This window comes from Ranitomeya variabilis, chromosome 4 (assembly GCF_051348905.1).
Source record: "Ranitomeya variabilis isolate aRanVar5 chromosome 4, aRanVar5.hap1, whole genome shotgun sequence".
NCBI classification, from domain to species: Eukaryota; Metazoa; Chordata; class Amphibia; order Anura; family Dendrobatidae; genus Ranitomeya; species Ranitomeya variabilis.
In genome coordinates this window covers 703,958,779-703,982,940 of record NC_135235.1, presented here as the reverse complement: position 1 = coordinate 703,982,940, position 24,162 = coordinate 703,958,779, and the positions used below count along the sequence as shown (strand labels likewise).

Below are 24,162 nucleotides of genomic sequence, written 5' to 3'. Positions count from 1 at the left end.
CTGAGGAGCAAGGTTAAATAGAAAACTCCCACATCCTGATGGAAACAGGTGAACAGAGGAGATGAAGCACACAAGTGCAGTACCACCAGAAACCACCGGGGGAGCCCAGAAACCAAATTCACAACAGTACCCCCCCCTCAAGGAGGGGGCACCGAACCCTCACCAGAACCACCAGGGCGATCAGGATGAGCCCTATGAAAGGCACGGACCAAATCGGAGGCATGAACATCAGAGGCTGTCACCCAAGAGTTATCCTCCTGACCGTAGCCCTTCCACTTGACCAGATACTGAAGTCTCCGTCTGGAAACACGGGAGTCCAAGATCTTCTCGACAACGTACTCCAACTCACCCTCAACCAACACCGGAGCAGGAGGCTCAACGGAAGGCACAACCGGTACCTCATACCTGCGCAACAATGACCGATGGAAGACATTATGAATAGAAAAAGATGCAGGGAGGTCCAAACGAAAGGACACAGGGTTAAGAATCTCCAATATCTTGTACGGGCCGATGAACCGAGGCTTAAACTTAGGAGAAGAAACCTTCATAGGGACAAAACGAGAAGATAACCACACCAAGTCCCCAACACAAAGACGAGGACCAACACGACGACGGCGGTTGGCAAAATGCTGAGTCTTCTCCTGGGACAACTTCAAATTGTCCACCACATGCCCCCAAATCTGATGCAACCTCTCCACCACAGCATCCACTCCAGGACAATCCGAAGACTCCACCTGACCGGAAGAGAAACGAGGATGAAACCCCGAATTACAGAAGAAAGGAGAAACCAAGGTGGCAGAACTAGCCCGATTATTGAGGGCAAACTCCGCCAAGGGCAAAAAGGCAACCCAATCATCCTGATCCGCAGACACAAAACACCTCAAATAAGTCTCCAAGGTCTGATTAGTTCGCTCGGTCTGGCCATTAGTCTGAGGGTGGAAAGCAGACGAAAAAGACAAATCAATGCCCATCCTAGCACAGAACGCTCGCCAAAATCTAGACACGAATTGGGTTCCCCTGTCAGAAACGATATTCTCCGGAATACCATGCAAACGCACCACATTTTGAAAAAACAGAGGAACCAGCTCGGATGAGGAAGGCAATTTAGGCAAGGGAACCAAATGGACCATCTTAGAGAAACGGTCACACACCACCCAGATGACAGACATCTTCTGAGAAACAGGGAGATCAGAAATAAAATCCATGGAGATGTGAGTCCAAGGCCTCTTCGGAATAGGCAAGGATAACAACAATCCACTAGCCCGAGAACAACAAGGCTTGGCCCGAGCACAAACATCACAAGACTGCACAAAACCTCGCACATCTCGCGACAGGGAAGGCCACCAGAAGGACCTAGCCACCAAATCCCTGATACCAAAGATTCCAGGATGACCTGCTAACGCAGAAGAATGGACCTCCGAGATGACTCTACTGGTCCAATCATCAGGAACAAACAATCTACCTGGCGGGCAACGATCAGGTCTATCCGCCTGAAACTCCTGCAAGACCCGTCGCAAATCTGGGGAAACAGCAGATAATATCACTCCATCCTTAAGGATACCTGTAGGTTCAGAATTACCAGGGGAATCAGGCTCAAAACTCCTAGAAAGGGCATCCGCCTTCACATTTTTAGAACCCGGTAGGTAAGAAACCACAAAATTAAACCGAGAGAAAAATAACGACCAGCGCGCCTGTCTAGGATTCAGGCGCCTGGCGGACTCAAGATAAATCAAATTCTTGTGGTCGGTCAATACCACCACCTGATGTCTAGCCCCCTCAAGCCAATGACGCCACTCCTCAAAAGCCCACTTCATAGCCAAGAGCTCCCGATTACCAATATCATAATTTCGCTCAGCGGGCGAAAACTTACGAGAAAAGAACGCACAAGGTCTCATCACGGAGCAGTCGGAACTTCTCTGCGACAAAACCACCCCAGCTCCGATTTCTGAAGCGTCGACCTCAACCTGAAAAGGAAGAGTAACATCAGGCTGACGCAATACAGGGGCGGAAGAAAAGCGGCGCTTAAGCTCCCGAAAGGCCTCCACAGCAGCAGGGGACCACTCAGCAACATCAGCACCCTTCTTAGTCAAATCAGTCAACGGTTTAGCGACATCAGAAAAACCAGTTATAAATCGACGATAAAAATTAGCAAAGCCCAAAAACTTCTGAAGGCTCTTAAGAGAAGAGGGTTGCGTCCAATCACAAATAGCCTGAACCTTGACAGGGTCCATCTCAATGGAAGAGGGGGAAAAAATGTACCCCAAAAACGAAATCTTTTGAACCCCAAAAACGCACTTAGAACCCTTTACACACAAGGAATTAGAGCGCAAAACCTGAAAAACCCTCCTGACCTGTTGGACATGAGAGTCCCAGTCATCCGAAAAAATCAAAATATCATCCAGATACACAATCAAAAATTTATCCAAATATTCACGGAAAATGTCATGCATAAAGGACTGAAAGACTGAAGGGGCATTTGAAAGACCAAAAGGCATTACTAAATACTCGAAATGGCCCTCAGGCTTATTAAATGCGGTTTTCCACTCATCCCCCTGCTTAATTCGCACTAAATTATACGCCCCACGAAGATCAATCTTGGAGAACCACTTGGCCCCCTTTATTCGAGCAAACAAATCAGTAAGCAGTGGCAAAGGATACTGATATTTAACCGTGATTTTATTCAAAAGCCGATAATCAATACACGGCCTCAAAGAGCCATCTTTTTTAGATACAAAGAAAAAACCGGCTCCTAAGGGAGATGACGAAGGACGAATATGTCCCTTTTCCAAGGACTCCTTAATATATTCCCGCATAGCAGCATGTTCAGGCACAGATAGATTAAATAAACGACCCTTTGGAAACTTACTGCCCGGAATCAGATCTATAGTACAATCGCACTCTCTGTGCGGAGGTAGTGAACCAATTTTAGGCTCCTCAAAAACGTCACGATAATCAGATAAAAATTCCGGAATCTCAGAGGGAATAGATGACGAAATGGAAACCAAAGGTACGTCCCCATGAGTCCCCTGACATCCCCAGCTTAACACAGACATTGCTTTCCAGTCGAGGACTGGGTTATGAGATTGCAGCCATGGCAATCCAAGCACCAACACATCATGTAGATTATACAACACAAGGAAGCGAATAATCTCCTGGTGATCCGGATTAATACGCATATTTACTTGTGTCCAGTATTGTGGTTTATTACTAGCCAATGGCGTGGAGTCAATACCCTTCAGAGGTATAGGAACTTCCAGAGGCTCTAAATCAAACCCACAGCGTTTGGCAAAGGACCAATCCATAAGACTCAAAGCGGCGCCAGAGTCGACATAGGCGTCCGCGGTAATAGACGATAAAGAGCAAATCAGGGTCACAGATAGAATAAACTTAGACTGTAAAGTGCCAATTGAAACAGACTTATCAACCTTCTTAGTACGTTTAGAGCATGCTGATATAACATGAGTTGAATCACCACAATAGAAGCATAACCCATTTTTTCGCCTAAAATTCTGTCGTTCGCTTCTGGACAGAATTCTATCACATTGCATAATCTCTGGCGCCTTCTCAGTAGACACCGCCAAATGGTGCACAGGTTTGCGCTCCCGCAAACGCCGATCAATCTGAATAGCCATTGTCATGGACTCATTCAGACCTGTAGGCACAGGGAACCCCACCATAACATCCTTAATGGCATCAGAGAGACCCTCTCTGAAATTCGCCGCCAGGGCGCACTCATTCCACTGAGTAAGCACAGACCACTTACGAAATTTTTGGCAGTATATTTCAGCCTCATCTTGCCCTTGAGACAGGGCCATTAAGGCTTTTTCAGCCTGAATCTCTAAATGAGGTTCCTCATAAAGCAACCCCAAAGCCAGGAAAAACGCATTCACATTGAGCAACGCAGGATCCCCTGGTGCCAAAGCAAATGCCCAGTCCTGAGGGTCGCCCCGGAGCAAGGAAATTACAATCCTGACCTGCTGTGCAGGATCTCCAGTGGAGCGAGATCTCAGAGACAAAAATAATTTACAATTATGTTTGAAATTCTGGAAGCGAGATCTATCCCCGGAGAAAAATTCAGGTAAAGGAATTCTAGGTTCAGATATAGGAGCATGAACAACAAAATCCTGTAAACTTTGAACCTTCACAGCGAGATTATCCAAACCTGTAGCTAAACTCTGAGGATCCATATTAATCAGGTGAAATCAGAACCATTCAAGGATTAGAAGGAGAGAGAGAGACGAAGGCTGCAGTAAGCAGAGATGCAAGTGAATCAACTAATGAGCAAACTCAGGAAAAAAAAAAAATTCTCTGCAGAGTTCTTTTCTCTCCTTTCTTCTGCCAATTATTTTAACCCTTGGCCGGCCAAACTGTCATGGTTCTCAATGGCAAGAGAACATAGTAAAGCATACAAAAAGGACTAGCTCTTGGAAGATGGGAACTCGAGCTGACTGTGAGCTAAACCTACCGCACAACTAACAGTGGCCGGGTAGCGTGCCTACGTTTTATCCCTAGACGCCCAGCGCCAGCCGGAGAACTGACTGACCCTAGCAGAGGAAAATACAGACCTGGCTTACCTCTAGAGAAATTTTCCCCAAAAGGCAGACAGTAGCCATCACATATATTGTCGGTGATTTCAGAGGAAATTGACATACGAAGTATGAAGATAGGTTTAGCAAATTGAGGTCCGCTTACTAGATAGTAGGAAGACAGAAAAGGGAACTTCACAGTCAGCTGAAAACCCTTTCAAAACACCATCCTGAAATTACTTTAAGACTCTAATATCAACTCATGACACCAGAGTGGCAATTTCAGCTCACAAGAGCTTCCAGCCTCAGAAATAATCAATCACAGAGAACTGGAACAAAAATGCAAAACAAACTTAGGACTACAAGTCCAACTTAGCTGATAGTAGTCTAGGAGCAGGAACATGCAACAGAAAGGCTTCTGGTAACATTGTTGGCCGGCATAGAAATGACTGAGGAGCAAGGTTAAATAGAAAACTCCCACATCCTGATGGAAACAGGTGAACAGAGGAGATGAAGCACACAAGTGCAGTACCACCAGAAACCACCGGGGGAGCCCAGAAACCAAATTCACAACAGTGATCATATGGTCCCTACAAGACCAGGTCCAGTCTTTCTGATCAAACTTCACTTTTATGATCGACAACATTAAATGTGCAGTGAGGCCGGGACCCGTAGAAGCGCTGTTGAGCGCGAAACGGCCGTTGTCAGCACTGGCTCACACACTCCTTCATCTGTTCTCCTGGCCATGATGCTTTATACGTTGAAATAAAGCAAGCTTTTTAAGGATTGGTGAGTGCTATCCGTCCTTACTACTTTTTGCTTACTCATTGTTGATAATGCCTATAATATTGTGGCTATTGTGAGGCTTAGAAAAAAAAAATTAACATCCAGCAAAATGACACCGGTGGCGCCTGTCCAGTTGCATCTATCTCTTACTTATAGGTGCTACTGCGCAGGTGCTGCCACCGCCGGTGACCATTTGCTGGTTGTAATTTTTTTTCTAAGCCTCAGAATAGCCACAATATTTTAGGCATTATCAACAATAATATCAACACTATTATATGCATTATGTAAAAATTGGGGGCAGGTCATTGAAGGATCAGTGACCTGCCATAAGCCAATATAGATGAATATGTAATCAGGGCACCATATAAAGCCCCGCCCACAGCCCCACCCCAAAGCACGAGAATCTTATTAACTGAAAACTATGAATACAGATTAAGCAACAACCACAAGGCGAATTTAATCTACCAAGGTATCATTGTATTCAGTATAATGGCGCCGACCTGACAGTGTCTGTAGGTTACTGTGCACAATCCTGCTGACAGGTTCCCTTTAAGACACCTCAGCTCTGCACTATTATACACAGTTCTGTTTTAAATGTGTAATATTTCTTCTTGAAACTCATCTGACCGAAAATATTGACCCTTACAGTAGTTTAGATTGTGAATAGTGAAGAGCGAAGTATGCTCGTTACTCGAGTTTCTCTGAGCATGCTCGGGTGGTCTCCAAGTAATTGGGAGTGAGATTTAATTTATGTCGACGCAACTGCATGATTTGTGGCTGCTAGACAGCTTGAATCCCAAATACTTGGAGACCACTCGAGCATTCTCAGAGAAACTGAAGTAATGAGCATACTCGCTTATCACTAATTGTGAAGTCACCGAGCCCCATACTCTAATTACCCTAGAGAGGTTTCACCACTAGTAACTCATTTATTACTCATGGAGACTGTTGAATTTGATCATTTCAGTAGATGTTATTGTTTATAGTCAGTTTTCAACTACAGTAGTGTCCAAAATCCTCTGATTTAACCTCTTCTTGCAGCCAGTTTTGTGTTCCTAAACAGGCTCCATTTTTAAAACCTGACGTGTGTCACTTTATGTGGTGATAACTTTGGAATTATTCACAAAGGATAATGGAAAACAAATGGATCTTACAAATTATATTCCAAATTCGCACAATACCCTATATACGGTTGTACACTACTGTCTGGGAGCATGGCAGTGTTCAGAAGGGAAGGAGCGCCATTTAGCTATTTGAATGCAGATCTAACTGGAATAGTTTGCAGACACAGTGTACTGAAAGCACTGTTCGTGGTCACCTGGCATCTCAAAAGATGTCCACTATGAACATGCTTGGCACTATCTTCTCTGCTTTCCATATCCCAAGTATTGCCTTGCTCATTGCCCTTTAACACACTTACATGGATCTGGACTTACACAGAGACCCCAAGGCTTGGACCATGGTGTTACCTGCTGTTCTGTGGTGTTAGATGTCAAGAAGAATAGTCAGGCAGCTGAGCCAGAACCAGAAGGACAGAATCAGAAGACACGAGTAGTCAGTAAACAGTCCATGGTCACATCAGAAAACAAAAACACAAGCCGCAAGCTGAGCACAGATAACGGGACCAGAGGAGAACAATGCTGTATCTGGCAAATTGCGGCAATATGCTTTGAGCTTTAGTAGGGTATGGTACTTTCCAATTGGCTGAAGTATGGAGCAGATTACTCCAGCTGGACAGACAGATCCCAGATGAGATTGGACACAGAAATAACAGAAAACCAGAATAGTCAGTCCCCATAAAGTGATTCCATTTTATAAATTAATTCATTGAGTTTTATAATCTATAGGAGGAGTGCATATTTTGACTCCACAGCCACTTTCCAGAAATTAACAGGCAGTGGATGTTGGAGAGTGAAAATTACACATTTGCCATTTTATTACCCAACACATAGTGCCCAGATTGTGCTCCAGGAGACACACACACCATAAATTAAGTGAGTTATTCTCACTATAGTATTGCTAAATACAGGGATCCTAAATGTTTGAGCACACTGCAAGACTCAGAAGTGAGAGCGGATTTTGCTGGATTGGTTTAGAGAAACCTTATTGGTTTTCAACAGCCTTTTAGCCACGAATAGTGTGGGAACCTCTGTTTTTTCCATCATACATGATGGCACCACGAGAGAGGGGATCCGCCCATCAAGGACAGGAAACCTTCAAGATAAAAGGGGCGGCTCCTCTCTCCACATCAGTTGGTTTCCTGTCCTTGACGGGGAACCCTCAAGATAGAAGACTTCTGATAAAGACAGAAGAGGATGCCTGGGTCGGGTGGATTTGGGCAGGCGCTGGTCTGCTGCACCTGTCACCAGGTACCGGTAGTCGCCTCGGGGGTCATGCATTCCATGCCCCCCTGAGCGAAGCATGGCCACAACCCGTGAGGCAATGCCCGGGTAAAGATTATCCTCGGGGGCCGCAGGTAGCGTTCCCCCCTGTTGATATGAAAATCATGCTGTCCACGGGGGTCACTTATGTGCCCCCCTGTTGACCAAAGGTGGCCATGCAGCCCGTAAGGCACATCGGTGCCCGGGCTAGATAACTCTCGACAGGGAGGACCCCAACCTCCGAGGAGCTTAAGAGCAGGTCTCCCCCCTTCCCCCTCCTCCCTGGCGGTACCTGAAGCTGCACAGAGCGGTATGGAGCGGTGTCTGGAGCATTGAGAGAGCATCTGGACGCTGAGAGTAAGTGCTGCGCTGCCTTCCTGAACATCCGTGGCGTGGACACTCCCGGAAGCTCCAGCCGGCGCCAGGTACCTGGGAATGGAGGTACGTGCGTGCGCAAGGAAAAGGCTTCTATTTTGCAATACCCGGCGGCAGCACTCAGAACGTTTGATGCAGGCAGGGGAGCCAGAATCTTCGGCGCGCACCGGAAGCAAAGGCCGGTTGCGCGCCTGGAAGTAAAGCGCACATAGGCGCTGAAGGGGCGTGCACCGGAGATAATAGCCGTGTGCATGCGCAGGACCCGGCGGCAGCACTCGGGGCAGGATCAACCAGGTGAATGGTGGATCTAATAGCGCGCACCGGAAGTGGTTGCCGGGTGCGCGCTCTGACATAATTATACAGCGCAGGCATTGCGCTAGCGGCCGGCAGATGCAGGATCAACCATGTGATTGATTGCATCTATGAGCACCGGAAGTGGTGCAGGCACGATCAGCCAGGTAATCAAATCATGACAGGTGCGCATATGCACCTGACTACTGAAGTGACCAGTAATGGCAGGATCAACCAGGTGATTCATTAAAAAAAAAAAAGAGGAATCTATTTAAACGAACCAGAAGTGCTGCCCTGTGTCACTAAACCAGGCCAGGTTGAAGGTGACTACTCTTGTTACATGGTAGTGTGTATGATGGAGAGCTTTTCACCAGAACATTTGATGCCACAGCAAGAGGTGCAGGAGAGGCGGTCTCGCTCAAGTGAGAAGAGCCAGATCCGCCATGGCAGCAGCAGAAGCCGCTCGGACAACGTACGGACGGATCGCCATACCAAGGAGGGGTCCCTAGTCTCATTGGGAGACACGGAGAAAACCAGCCAACCTCCGTATCCGGTACCCATACTTTGAAAGCGTCCGAGTGGTGAGTGAACTGCGAGAAAGTCCAGCACGCTAATGTCTGTTCTTTTCTCTTATCTCCGTCTCTCCCCTCTTTTCTTACATACATTTGGGGGGGGGTGGAGTATAGCAGGACCCCAAGAAGTATAAATCAAAGGTTAAAAACAAGGAATGTCCCTTATGCACAAAAGCGTTAAAACCATGGAATAAAAATCTGTCAGGATTGCATTAACAAGACGGTAGCGGAGGAAACACCCTCCTTTACAGAGAGTCTAAGATCACTGATCCAATCAGAGGTCTGTAGATCTGTAAAAGCATTGGAGACAGCTGACTCAGACACCAGATCTAGGGACAGATCCAGCCCCTCAGCAGCATCCCAAAGAGATTCCTCGGAGTCAGAGGGGGACTCAGATACAGCTCGCTGCTCAGATAGTAGCTCAGAGGAGGAGGATACATTTCCAGCAGAGGCTACGGATAAGCTTATAAAAGCTGTTCGCTCTACCATGGGGCTGGTGGACGAGAAGGCAAAAAAGACAACACAGGAACTTATATTCAGTGGTCTGCAAAAGAGAAAACGGAGGTCATTCCCTATTAATGAACAGCTACAAGAACTGATTAAGAGGGAGTGGCAAAAACCCAGAAAAAAGGTCCCAAATAACCACCTCCCTAAAGAGAAGATATCCTTTTGTAGAGGAGGCGTCCTCATCTTGGGATAGAGCCCCAAAAATTGATGTGGCAATTTCAAAAGTAGCCAGAAAATCCTCCCTGCCATTCGAGGATTTAGGTTCTCTAAAAGAACCTCTGGATAGAAAAGTGGACGGTTCCCTGAAAACAGCATGGGAAGTCTCAGCAGGGGCACTAAGGCCAGCTATCGCGGCCACTTGTGTAGCCAGATCCCTTAAAATCTGGATAGACAACCTGGAGGAACAGGTAGAACAAAAAGTTCCCAGAGAAACTCTCCTAGAGGCAATACCAACCATGAGAGCAGCGGCAGTGTTTCTAGCGGAAGCATCAGCAGACTCGGCTAGACTGGCAGCAAAGTCAGCAGCTTTAGCCAACACAGGATGCCAGGCGGTATGGCTTAAATGCTGGCCAGGAGATACACAGGCAAGATGAAGCTTTGCTCTTTGCCTTGTGAGTGGAACTTCCTGTTTGGACCAGCATTAGACGAGGTGTTTGAGAAAGCCGGTGACAAAAAGAAAAATTTTCCAAAACAGCCATTTCAGTCCTTTCGGCGCGCCTTTCGGAGAGGCCAAAAATTCCGAAGGCAGCAGTATAGAGACCGAGACAGGAGCAACTTCGATAAGCGGTCCAGGGACACCAAGGGACCCCAGGGACACCAAGAAACCCTCCCAGTGATGGTCCTTCTCAGGTGGGAGGGAGGCTCTCTCACTTCCTTCCAGCCTGGGAGAGGATCATAGGATCAGGCCTAAAACTAAAATTCCACCACTGGCCTCCAAGAAGATACATGCAGACCCCGGTACAGTCCTCCCAAGAGAAACAAGTCAGTCTGGAAGGAGAAATAATATAACTCCTAGACAAACACGTCTTGGAAGAAGTTCCAACAAAGGAAAGGATGGAAGCGTTTTACTCCCCACTTTTTCTCATAAAAACACCGGACAATTCTTGGAGGACAATAATAAATTTAAAAGACCTCAACAAATATCTAATAATTCCATCTTTCAAAATGGAAACCATAAAATCAGCGGTGAAACTTCTATATCCTCAGAGTTACATGTCCATCCTAGACCTCAAGGACGCTTATTATCACGTCCCAATCAGACAACAAGATCGTCAGTTTCTCAGAGTGGCAGTTCAGATGGGGTCCCAGTTGCATCACTTTCAGTACAGGGCTCTGCCCTTTGGGATAGCAACAGCCCCACGGGTATTTACAAAACTGATTGCAGAGGTCACAGCACATCTCAGATTAAAAGACACTCTGATAATACCCTTCTTAAGGTACCTTCAAACTCAGCAACTTTACAACGAGAACGACAACGATCCTTGACGTTGCAGCTTCCTGGATAGCGATCTCGTTGTGTTTGACACGCAGCAGCGATCTGGATCCCGCTGTGATATCGCTGGTTTGGAGCTAGAAGTCCAGAACTTTATTTGGTCGTCAGATCGGCGTGTATCGTCGTGTTTGACAGCAAAAGCAACGATGCCAGCAATGTTAAACATGGAGCTAACGAACTGTGAAGGCAAAAAGAGGGGAGAAGCCAGCACTGCTGAAGGTCAAAACGCAATATCTAAAGTGCACATGCACATAATAAATTCTGACTGTATTTCAAATATGAGATATTTAGCAAATAATTGATCAATTCTTTGAGCTACCCCGCCACTTCACGGCAATCTCATAATGGGGCAGTCCTAACTCTACGTTTTTTATTTACATTGTGCCATTACGGCGTCCTAAATGTATAGAGAGTGAGAAAAAAAAAAAAAAAGGACAGACCACATTAAATAACATTACATGACAAACTGTACCTGGAGCATTGACAGAATCACTCCCTTAGTGCCAGGAAGGCGAGCGCGGATAGAGGCCGATCAGGTCCTGTGCGGACATATCAGATCTGGCCTCCACACTGCCAAACCAACACCAAAGTTAAAGGATGAAACTGGCTGAGGCACAGCTGCCTAATTAACTAGAGCCTGAGGCAGGGCAGGGCTGCTGTGTGTGTGTGCACAGCAGCCTATCAATCATAGTGAACCCAGACAGAATGGCGCATATGACCCAGCGTGCGCGGCAACAGTGGTGGTCAGCCACATACCAATACAAAAGCAAAAAGAGGGGAGAAGCCAGCACTGCTGAAGGTCAAAACGCAATATATGTGGTCTGTCCTTTTTTTTTTTTTCTCACTCTCTATACATTTAGGAGGCCGTAATGGCACAATGTAAATAAAAAACGTAGAGTTAGGACTTCCCCATTATGAGATTGCCGTGAAGTGGCGGGGTAGCTCAAAGAATTGATCAATTATTTGCTAAATATCTCATATTTGAAATACAGTCAGAATTTATTATGTGCATGTGCACTTTAGATATTGCGTTTTGACCTTCAGCAGTGCTGGCTTCTCTTCTTTTTTTGCTAACGAACTGTGAGAACGATAAGTGCGTCACCGTTACGTCACAGGATCACTCCTGCATCGTTCTGGAGCTGCTGTGTTTCACATCTCTACAGCGATCTAAACAGCGACGCTGCAGCGATCGGGTCGTTGTCTATATCGCTGCAGCGTCGCTGGGTGTGACGGTACCTTTAGACGACTTCCTGATAGTGGGGAAGAACTTTTCTCACTGTCAGGAGCAGGTCAGAATAGTGATGGACACTCTACAGACACTAGGATGGCAACTAAACTTCAAAAAATCCAAACTAGAGCCAGCAATGGTCCAGAATTTCCTAGGGATAACGGTAGACTTCGTGGCACAGGAATGTCGCCTCCCAGAGGAAAAAGAGGAAAAGATCAAACAAATGATTATGACCACATTAAAATAAACAGAGATGACTTTAAGAAGAGCCATGTCGGTGTTGGGGTCCCTAACCTCCTGCATACCGGCATTAAAATGGGCCCAGTTCCATGCAAGAGAACTGCAATGGTGTGTGCTGCAGAACGACCTGGAACTTCAGGGGCAGCTAGAGCAGAAGCTCATTCTCCCACTCTCTGTACTCCAATCACTCAGATGGTGGTTACAGATGGTCATCTCCAAGAGGAGTTCCCTGGATATACACAGCCTCCAAAGTAATCACAACGGACGCCAGTCCATGGGGGTGGGGAGCTCACTCAGACACACTATGGGACCAAGATCCCTGGGCTCAAGAGGAGAAAAATCTATCCTCAAATGAGTGGGAACTCCTAGCAATAGAAAAGGCGCTAGAGAGATTACTTCCACACTTGACAGGGCATCATGTGAGAGTCCTATCGGACAACTGAACAGCGGTCGCATACGTGAACCACCAGGGGACACCCGTTCTCGGTCACTGATGCACATAACCAGAAGACTCATGACTCTAGCCGAAAGGCATTTCCTTTCATTATCGGCCCTGCATATTCGAGGTGTGGACAATATAAAGGCAGACTTTTTAAGCAGGAACCACTTGAGGCAAGGGGAATGGTCCCTAAAAAAAGTCCATTTTTCAACGGATAGTGCACATGTGGGGAAGACCCAGTGTAGACCTCTTTGCCTCAAAAGACAACAGGAAAGCTCAAAAGTTCTGCTCCCTGAACCCAGTAGACAGGCCGTTGGCAGTAGACGCCTTCAGCATAGAATGGACGTCAGGACTCTTGTATGCCTTCCCACCGATATGTCTAATCCCAGCAGTTCTGAAGAAGATCAGGGAGGACAAGGTTAGAGTGATTGTAATAGCTCCCTTCTGGCCAAAAAGACCATGGTTTTACTGGCTGAGAGTGAAGTTAGTGACGGACCCGTGGGTTCTCCCGGAAGATCAGGACCTTCTAACACAGGGTCACTTCATCCACCCGCAGAATTCCGGGCTACATTTGACAGCCTTGCATTTGAACGGTCATTGTTAGAGAAAGAAGGGTTCTCAGCTGGTTTAATATCCACCTTGCTTAGTAGCAGAAAACCAGTAACGACCAAGATCTATGGGAGAATATGGAAGAAATTCCTGTCCAGTTCAGGGCCAATACGGGAAGGGGAGGTCCCGATAGTGACAATACTGGAGTTCCTGCAAAAGGGCTTAGATCTGGGGTTAGCTGTTAGTACCCTCAAAGTACACATTTCAGCCTTAGCAGCCTTATTCAACTGTGACCTGGCAAGCAATAGGTGGGTGGTGAGGTTTATCCAAGCCTGTAGTAGTGTTGAGGGAGGATCTAAAGTGATCCTTCACGGTTAATTCAGTGATTTCCAAATTAATCTACAGGGCGTTGCCGGCAACTGAAAATGACCAGACGGAGACGTGTGTCTCTGTTTGGGGGGATCAAGCAGATCTCTTGCCCCCCTTTTATTGTGTATGACTTTTCATAGTCATAGAAATTATACTTCAACCAATCAGCATAAGAACACGCTCACAGTTCTTAACCTATAAGAATGCAGGAACAGTCTGCGTCAAAGTCTCGTAGAACAATACACTCTCAGTCTCATGTCCTGTCTAGATTGCAACAATCAAGGTCTCATAACAGCTGTAAACTTTAGCCTAGTAACAATTTATCTTAGAACAGCAAAATGGAGTCGAAAAGCACAAAATGGAGAATCTTTCTTAATTTGTCCCTTCACATTCCCCCCTAGATACATTTTGTTAATTAACCCCTTCCCGACATGTGACGGAATAGTACGTCACATGTCGGGACCCCCGCTTTGATGTGCGCTCCGGCGGTGAGCGCACATCAAAGTCGCGACATGTCAGCTGTTGTTTACAGCTGACATGTGCGCGCAATAGCGGCGGGTGAAATCGCGATCACCCGCCGCTATTAACTAGTTAAATGCCGCTGTCAAACGCAGACAGCGGCATTTAACTACCGCATCCGGCCGTGCGGCCGGATATGAGCGCATCGCCGACCCCCATCACATGATCGGGGGTCGGCGATGCTCCTCCATTGTAACCATAGAGGTCCTTGAGACCTCTATGGTTACTGATTGCCGGTGGCTGTGAGCGCCCCCCTGTGGTCGGCGCTCACAGCACACCTGCATTTTAGCTACATAACAGCGATCTGATGATTGCTGTTATGTAGCAGAGCCGATCGGGCTGTGCCTGCTTCTAGCCTCCCATGGAGGCTATTGAAGCATGGCAAAAGTAAAAAAAAAAAGTTTTTAAAAATGTGAAAAAAATAAAAAAAATATAAAAGTTTAAATCACCCCCCTTTCGCCCCAATCAAAATAAATCAATAAAAAAAAACCCCAACCTACACATATTTGGTATCGCCGCTTTCAGAATCGCCCGATCTATCAATAAAAAAAAAGCATTAACCTGATCGCTAAATGGCGTAATGATAAAAAAATTCGAAACGCCAGATTTACGTTTTTTTGGTCGCCACGACATTGCATTAAAATGCAATAACGGGCGATCAAAAGAACGTATCTACACCAAAATGCTATCATTAAAAACGCCAGCTCGGCACGCAAAAAATAAGCCCTCACCTGACCCCAGATCACGAAAAATGGAGACGCTACGAGTATCGGAAAATGGCGCAATTTTGTTTTGTTTTGTTTTTTGCAAAGTTTGGAATTTTTTTTCACCACTTAGGTGAAAAATAACCTAGTCATGTTAGGTGTCTATGAACTCGTAGTGACCTGGAGAATCGTAATGGCAGGTCAGTTTTAGCATTTAGTGAACCTAGCAAAATAGGCAAGCAAAAAACAAGTGTGGGATTGCACTTTTTTTGCAATTTCACTGCACTTGGAATTTTTTTCCCGTTTTCTAGTACACGACATGCTAAAACCAATGATGTCGTTCAAAAGTACAACTCGTCCCGCAAAAAATAAGCCCTCACATGGCCAAATTGACGGAAAAATAAAAAAGTTATGGCTCTGGGAAGGAGGGGAGCGAAAAACGAAAACGGAAAAAGCTTCGGGGGTGAAGGGGTTAATGTCCAGCATCAGAGGTACTATCCCAAGCTATAAGCTCTAGGGGTACTGGTCTTCACATGGCTGGTGCCATGTTACCAGCCATGGCTGTTGCGGTGTACCCGTCCCCCCTGTATACTAGAATTTACGAATAACAATTATTGATAACAGTGGTGGGGATCTTTTGAAGATAACCATGTGCTTGGCTTCAACATCTTCATCAGGTATCTTAGTGAAATCGGTGTAGAGAAGAGCAGGGGTAGCAACGCTTTTGGTTTCATCATTAGTTGTCTTAGTGCAGAATTTCCTAATACATACAGAAATACACCAAAGAACAAGTTTTAGTATTACATACATGACAAGGATAAAGGCAACAATATATAACAAACTTTGCAAGATTACAGCTATCCAGCCCCCAAGTCCCTCAAACCAATTGGCTAGATTAAAAAAAGGAGAAGGTATCTGCCCACCAACTGTCCTTATTACGGTCATTGTCTTTATCATATTAATCTCTGAGTCTTTGAATATCCTCTAACTTTAACTTTAGAGTACTATTGGGATCTATATGACAGCAAGCGGGTCCAATAACCTGACACATACCACCCTGTGCTGCTGTTAAGTAATCCAGTACTACAGTGTATTGATTAGTGACTATAATAAATTGGTTTTGGACAGCAACAGTAGTATTAAGTATATCCAATATATCCCAAATTTGATCATCTAGAAAATCTATGGCCCTAAGCAATTTATCCCACATTTGTGTAATCATAAGGTAAATAAAAATAGAACTGAGAATTTTATTGGCTATACCCATCTGTACTATTAATCTTTCATGATATTGTACAAACTTATTATTCAAGGATATTGGGGAATTTAGGCTGTCCCATGCGGTTACCAATAATATAGAAAATGCCAAAAACCAAAACATTATGTCCCCTTATTTGCTACTAGTCTGTTTGACCAGCTTGCAGTGCGATGCGTGGATCCACGTCGACCTTCCTTCCAGCTTTACTGACATAGGAGTAATGAGGAGGATTGGTAGGGACCGTCATACAAGGGTTCTAGTCCGTGTTTTCTGACATGCCTTTTCACGACTACAAAAGCACCAGACTTCAAGTTGTGACAAGTGTCGGTTTCTGCTGAATCTGGAGGGGAAGAAGAAACTAAAACATGGGTGTTAGCAAGATTTTTACTAAGCTGAATAACATATTGAACAGCACGGTCAGTTTCTTCTGATAACTACTGGGGCTGGAAATTTGCAACTGGGGGCCTAGCACCAAACAATATCTCATATGGGGACAGGCCATGTTTTGCCTTAGGGGTAGTGCGAATGTGGTACAGTACAATGGGTAGGAGCTGTGGCCATGGAGCCGTAGTCTCCTGCATCATTTTGGTCAATTGTCCCTTCAGTGTGCCGTTCAGCCTCTCAACTTTCCCACTGGATTGTGGAGAGTATGGAGGGCTACAGTGGATCCAAACCTTGTCAAAACCTCCTGATACACATGAGAAGAAAAGACCGGGCCTTGGTCACTTTTGGCGACTTCTGGAACACTATATCTGCATATAACCTCCATCACCAATTTCTTCGCTGTGGTTTTTGCAGTAATATTGGTAACCGGGAATGCTTCAGGCCAACTGGAGAACATGTCGACAACCACCAGACAATATTCATACCTTCCAGACTTAGGCAACGTGATGTAGTCCACCTGGAGCCTTTGGAAAGGATAGTCGGGCTTGGCAAGGTGCTTCGGGGGTACACGTTGAAGTTGACCGGGATGGCCTGGTTTTTCCCTCGATGTGTGGGCCATGTGCCCACGTGGCAATAGCAGGGTGCATCCGCTTAGGGAGACACACAAGTTGGTCCTTTTTCCAGAGACCATTGTCCATACATGCTCCATCAGCCTTCCACTGCTTCACTTCTTCCTTTGGGGACATTCTCTGCATCATCATTAAGCGGTCTTGCGGGGTCCGGCAGAAAACCTCAGTCTGGCGTGGATCATCAGGTTCCTGTAGAGTCAGTGTTTCTTGTAACTGTTTATTCTGAGAGCGTGTGGTCACCATAGCTGGTATGATCATTTCAATGGGTAGGAGAGCAGCAGCTTTTGATTGCATATCCGCAAAGGTGTTACCAGCAGTCTGTGGACTGTTCCTAGGACCGTGCGCCTTAACTTTGATAATGGCCACCTGGGTAGGTAATTTGATTGAGTCCATGAGGGTTTTAACAGCTTCAGCATTCTTCACTGGAGTCCTGGCGGTAGTAATATACCCTCGATTGGCCCATAGGGCTCTGAAATCATGAGCAATACCAAATGCATACTGTGAGTCCGTGTATATATTAGCCCGCCTGTCTTTGGCCAGAATACATGCAGTAGACAGAGCCTGAAGTTCTTCTTCTTGTGCTGACAGTGAGGGAGGGAGTGCAGCTGCGTGCACTACACCGTATCCAGTGTGGAACCTGCCAAAATCATCAGCATATCTTGAACCGTCTTTCAGGGCATTATAGAGAGGTTGCATTATGCGGGATGCGTCCAGTATCCACTGACGACAATAAGTACATAGTCCAAGAAAACGCTGGAGTTCAGTCTCATCTTTCGGAAAAGGAAGGGAGCTGACGGCTATTTTTCTTTCTTTTGTGAGGTGTCTGACACCCTGAAGGAGACAGTGACCCAAAAATATCACATGACCAAGGCAGAACCGAAGTTTCGAGGCCGAAACCCGACCGTTCAGATCTGCCAGATACTTGAGGAGGTTAACAGTGGCAGCAATGGCTTCCTGCTCTGTTCGTGCACATTATATTCATCTGCATAGGGGTTATATAACGTAAGGACCATCTGACCATCATCTTGGAATTGTATTCTGGAGTAGAACTGTGATAATAAATCTGCCCCCAGTATATTTACCGAACATGCGGGAGAGATTACGAACTGAGCCATGACTTCAGGGAAGGGTCCCAATGGGATGGTTTTGTAAGAGTATATTTATTGGGTCTGCCATCTAATCTAATTAAAACAAGCTCTTGATCTGAGAATTGACATGGCGGGGCTTGGGAGGGAGATTCCCAGACATAGGGTTAAAAGGGATATTGGAGAACTGAATTCGTATAAGGTGGGAGGGCTGGAACTGGAGTTCGCTGCTGGGCAGGCCACTGATAAGGAACCAGCTGCGGTGGGGGCTAAGGTTGGAGCAGGAATCGCTGGGGCTACTGGTTTAACCTTTTGATTTCCCTGCTGATGCAGAGCAGGTTAAATTCTGAAAACCCTTTTTTTTTTTTCCTTACTACTTTTAATGCATCATCCGGAGTGGAAGTCTCAATATCGGGTCTAACTGACATTATTGCCTCTTTCAATTCAGATTTAAGGCCGGACATTAAAGCTGCCACAAAAAGGTGTGAACGGGCTTTATGTTACAATGAGAATCCCAGATCTTTAAATACTACCATAAGACGCCCATAGAACTTCTCGGCAGTCCAGGATATATTGGTGCCTTGGGGTTAAGGGGCATAGGGCTTACAGTCGGGAGTAGAGGCTTAATTTCCTGGGGAGGGACCATATTATCTAGCAGGGAGACCCCCTGTTCCAAATTTTTGATTGTTTGCTTTCTCAGTTCCTTCTAGTACCACAAAACTTCGTTTTTTGTCATAATAATAGACAACTTTCCCTTTTCAACGTGACAAAACAATCAGAATGCACGTCCTCTGTTGATCCTCAATGTGCTATATATCAACCACTCAACTTGAAGCAGCTGCTTTAAACAAAACACAAATCTCCCAGTGCATACTACACCAAGGATAGAAAATACAGAGAAACTTAGAACGCAGCTACGTGCCCCCTCCATACCAGAGACACAGTTAGAGATAAGAAAATCGCAGCATTCCTCAGCACAGAAAGAAGAAAGCAATAGCGCAGCTGTTTGACCCCTCCCATTAGGTATCTTAGAAATTTCACACAGAAACAGAATACAGCAGTTCCCAGACTTAATTTCTTTCTACAGAACCTTCATCACACAATTCACATGCCAGACCACCTTAGAAAAACCAATGACTGAGAATATTTTCCCCATCTTTGGGCTAACAATATCAGATTCATCACGCAAATTCAAAGTCTTCTTCTTCCACGGAAACTGATTTTCCTTTAGAGCTAAATATCCTTACTTAGTCGTGCACAATACCAAAGCGGCCATATTAGTTTTGTTCCACTGGGTCTACCTGTCCCCCTCTGGGACAACCCAAAAACGCGGAACTCAGCGAAAGGAGGAGGGCGTCTCAGACTTTCCCTCCGGATACCTCTGGAAATACACATATATATCTATATATTCCTGAGTTACGCATCCTACCCATCTTCGATCACCTCACCACGCCTGATTCTAACTGATCAGGAATTCAGGATATTTTGACTATAAAGAGAATTACATCACTGGTCAATCCGGGGTGTCCATCCCTTATGAGGTACGGTTCGAACACTGGGCTCCCAACGGAACTACACCTCTATATGATTCCACCCAAGAATCACCCTGTCATGAATCCCAATGGCTAGGGATAGCAAGGGACAAGCAAAGTAATACAAAATATCGGACGAGCTCTAGGGTGATGGAACCTGGGCTGACCGCTGCCCTACGCCTGACAAACGCAACTAGAGATAGCCAGGGAGCGTGCCTACGTTGGTTCTAGACGCCACGCACCAGCCTAAGAGCTAACTAGTACTGCAGAGAAAATAAAGACCTCACTTGCCTCCAGAGGAATGAACCCCAAAAGGTATAGTTGCCCCCCACATGTATTGACGGTGAAATGAGAGGAAGGCACACACATAGAGATGATATATATAGGTTCAGCAAATTGAGGCCCGCTGTAAACTAGAAAGCAGAACGATACAAAAGGGGTCTGAGCGGTCAGCAAAAAACCCTAATCAAAAAACCATCCTGAGATTACAAGAACCCATGTGCCAACTCATGGCACATGGGGAGAACCTCAGTCCACTAGAGCTACCAGCTAGCATAGAGACATAATAAGCAAGCTGGACAAAAAAACCAACAACTGAAAATCAGCACTTAGCTTATCCTGAAAGATCTGGGAGCAGGTAGGCAGGAACCAAACAGAGCACATCTGAATACATTGATAGCCGGCAAGGGAATGACAGAAAGGCCAGGTAAAATAGGAACCACCCAGCCTCTGATGGACAGGTGGAAACCAAAGGCCGCAACCCACCAAAGTCACCCAGTACCAGCAGTAACCACCAGAGGGAGCCCACAAACAGAATCCACAACATCACCCCACCATCGGGGACAAACCTCAGATCCTCTTTGCAGCACAAACACAGGAAAACCACACCAAACGGTCAGTCTGGACAGTATAACTGCCAACTTACCGTGGTTGTTGTGGGGGATGATCAGTCCCAATTTTCCAGTGCCTGTGTCCGGTCCGAGGGTCCTTTGTCTTGTTGTCCTCCAGGGGGCAGAGGCGTTCCTGTTTGGGGCCCCACGTTTTCGGGCGCCAAATGTTGAGGGAGGATCTAAAGTGATCCTTCACGGTTAACTCAGTGACTTCCAAATTAATCTACAGGGCGTTGCCGGCGACTGAAAATGACCAGACGGAGACGTGTGTCTCTGTTTGGGGGGATCAAGCAGATCTCTGGGCCCCCGTTTATTGTGTATGACTTTTCATAGTCATAGAAATTATACTTCAACCAATCAGCATAAGAACATGCTCACAGTTCTTAACCTATAAGAATGCAGGAACAGTCTGTGCGTCAAAGTCTCGTAGAACAATACACTCTCAGTCTCATGTCCTGTCTAGATTGCAACAATCAAGGTCTCATAACAGCTGTAAACTTTAGCCTAGTAACAAAATGTATCTTAGAACAGCAAAATGGAGTCGAAAAGCACAAAATGGAGAATCTTTCTTAATTTGTACCTTCACAGTAGAGCTGACTGTGTTCCATCCCCTACTCCTCCACCATGGGATCTAAATTTAGTGTTGACAGCTTTGACAGAAAGCCCCTTTGAGCCGTTAAATACAACATCAGATAAAGTACTAACATTAAAGACAGCTTTGTTAGTGGCACTTACATCGGCCCGTAGGGTGGGGGATTTACACGCGTTGTCAGCTGACCCCCCCCCCCCTTACACACAAATTATGGACGATAGGGTTGTATTAAAATTAGATCCGGCATATCTCCCCAAAGTGGTATTGAGATTCCATAGGGCTCAGGATATAACCCTACCCTCTTTCTGTCCCAATCCTAGTAACAAGAAAGAGGAGAAACTCCATTGCCTAGATGTCAGGAGATGTATCCTACAGTATTTAGAGAGTACAAAATCCTGGAGGAAACAGAGGGTTTTATTTGTTTCTTTCCAGGGGTCAAGGAACGGCCTTAAAGCCTCAAAACAAACTATCGCTAGATGGGTGAGAGAGGCCATTATTCTAAGCGTATAGTAGTGCAGGCAGGGTTATTCCACAGGGTCTGAAAGCCCATTCCACGAAGGCCATGGCGACGTCGTGGGCGGAGAGAGCAGATGCTACCATCGACCAAATCTGTAAGGCGGCCACTTGGTCCTCTCCGTCTACATTTTTTAAACATTATAGGCTAGACCTATCTGCTACCTCTGATCTCGCATTTGGGAGAAGAGTGTTACAAGCAGTAATTCCTCCCTAAAAGAGAATACAAATCTCTGTAACTCTCTCGTGGTGCCGTCATGTATGATGGAAAAACACGGGTATTACATAACTGGTAATGTGTTTTTTCATGAGACATGACGGCACCCTTATATTCCCACCCTTTTGATAACATCATTAGTTGGGTGCATTATTAGCATTATTTGTATTATACACTCCCTGGGGTATCGGTGAATAGAACCGTATAGGATGTATTATTTATGTGTACACTAACCAGCGGAGTTCCTCTTGTACTCTGTAAAACAACTGATGTGGAGAGAGGAGCCGCCCCTTTTATCTTGAAGGTTTCCTGTCCTTGATGGGCGGATCCCCTCTCTCGTGGTGCCGTCATGTCTCATGAAAAAACACATTACCATGTATGTAATACCCGTGTTTTCCATTGACAGATGATGGACCTGAGTGGAGACTTGTTTTTTTGTGAGATCACAATTGGTATTATTTTTACCTACATAACATTGGTTTCTTTTTATTCAATATTTGGGAGGCAGAATGAACAAACAGTTTAACACCACACAATACTGGCTCACCCAATAAGGTTTTCTATTAGACTGAACTGTCATTGTCTTGGTAAATAATTAAATTCTATTACACAGCTTGCCATTTTTATGGAAAGTAGAAATGTTCAAAAATATGAAACTCAAGGAAATTTTATTAAAAAAAATAATTGTTTTTTGTCTTAGCAGATGACTGTACCTGGAGATCAGAGGGACAGCTGACATCTTCAATTTTTAAATCGGATGATCTTGAGATCCTACAAGATACAACTGAAGTGAATGCTATTACTCCAGATATACCATCTTCCATTCACAGCAAAGATCTGCCATTTGATCCTATGAAACAGGTCCCATCTTCTGATTCATTACCGACTACAAAGGAAAACCAAATTCACAACAGAGGCATTAAAAAACAAACTTCTTCTAAAGCAAATAAGTCATTGTCATGTTCAGAATGTGGGAAATACTTTACACAGAAATCACATTTTGTTAACCACCAGAGGACTCACACAGGGGAGAAGCCTTTTACCTGTTCAAAATGTGAGAAATGTTTTAATCTTAAATCACGTTTGGTTTGTCACCAGAGAATTCACACAGAGGAGAAGCCTTTTTCATGTTCAGAATGTGGAAAATGTTTTAATCTTAATTCAAACTTGGTTAGGCACCAGAGAACTCACACAGAGGAGAAGCCTTTTTCATGTTCAGAATGTGGGAAATGTTTTAAACAGAAATCAGAGCTTGTTAAGCACCAGAGAATTCACACAGGGGAGAAGCCTTTTTCCTGTTCAGAATGTGAGAAATGTTTTAAACAGAAATCAGAGCTTGTTAAGCACCAGAGAATTCACACAGGGGAGAAGCCTTTTTCATGTTCAGAATGTGGGAAATATTTTGCACATAAATCAAATTTTGTTATCCACCAGATGACTCACACAGGGGAGAAGCCTTTTTCCTGTTCAGAGTGTGGGAAATGTTTTAATATTAAATCACGTTTGGTTAGGCACCAGAAAACTCACACAGGGGAGAAGCCTTTTTCCTGTTCAGAATGTGGGAAATGTTTTACCTGGAAATCGGTTCTTGATCGCCACCAGAGAACCCACACACGGGAGAAGCCTTTTTCCTGTTCAGAATGTGAGAAATGTTTTGATCGGAAAACGCATCTTGTTAGACATCAGAGCATTCACACAGGGGAGAAGCCATTTTCATTTTCTTAATGTGGAAAATATTTTACTTGGAAATCAGCTGTTAATAAACATCAGAGATATCACATAGGCGACAAGCCTTTTTATGTTCAGAATGTTGGAATCGATTTAACCAAATTGGATCTTCTTAAAGGGGTTGTCTTTTGTCATTCCTCATGTTTGATGACAAAAGGAAAAACTAAACTTATTAATTCCAATTTTAAAACTATGCACATAATTTACCCTCTGAAGGTTAGTCAGGTGACTAATAGAAAAAACATATACCCCACATTTCAGTATACAGGGTGAGGTGAGGTACACACACTCGCTCTCCAAGCCTCTCATTTCTATGGGATTTGTCGTCTTCACAAAGGTGACTCATTGGGAGACTT

The 24,162-nt window shown here is 45.2% G+C and overlaps 1 protein-coding gene across 4 annotated transcripts in view; it reads left to right on the top strand.

Annotated features, from left to right (window-relative positions):
• LOC143766452 (uncharacterized) overlaps window positions 1-23,856 on the top strand; it is a 43,495-nt gene extending 19,639 nt beyond the window's left edge. For 3 of the 4 annotated variants that reach the window (XM_077254165.1, XM_077254163.1, XM_077254164.1), the window contains one exon: window positions 22,782-23,856. In XM_077254165.1, coding sequence (XP_077110280.1) covers window positions 22,782-23,803 — 1,022 coding nt within the window. In that variant the 3' untranslated portion in view covers window positions 23,804-23,856. Of the gene's footprint in view, window positions 1-22,778 lie in introns of all 4 variants that reach the window. The other variant, XM_077254162.1, reaches the window with a different exon arrangement.
• The last annotated feature ends 306 nt before the right edge of the window (window positions 23,857-24,162 follow it).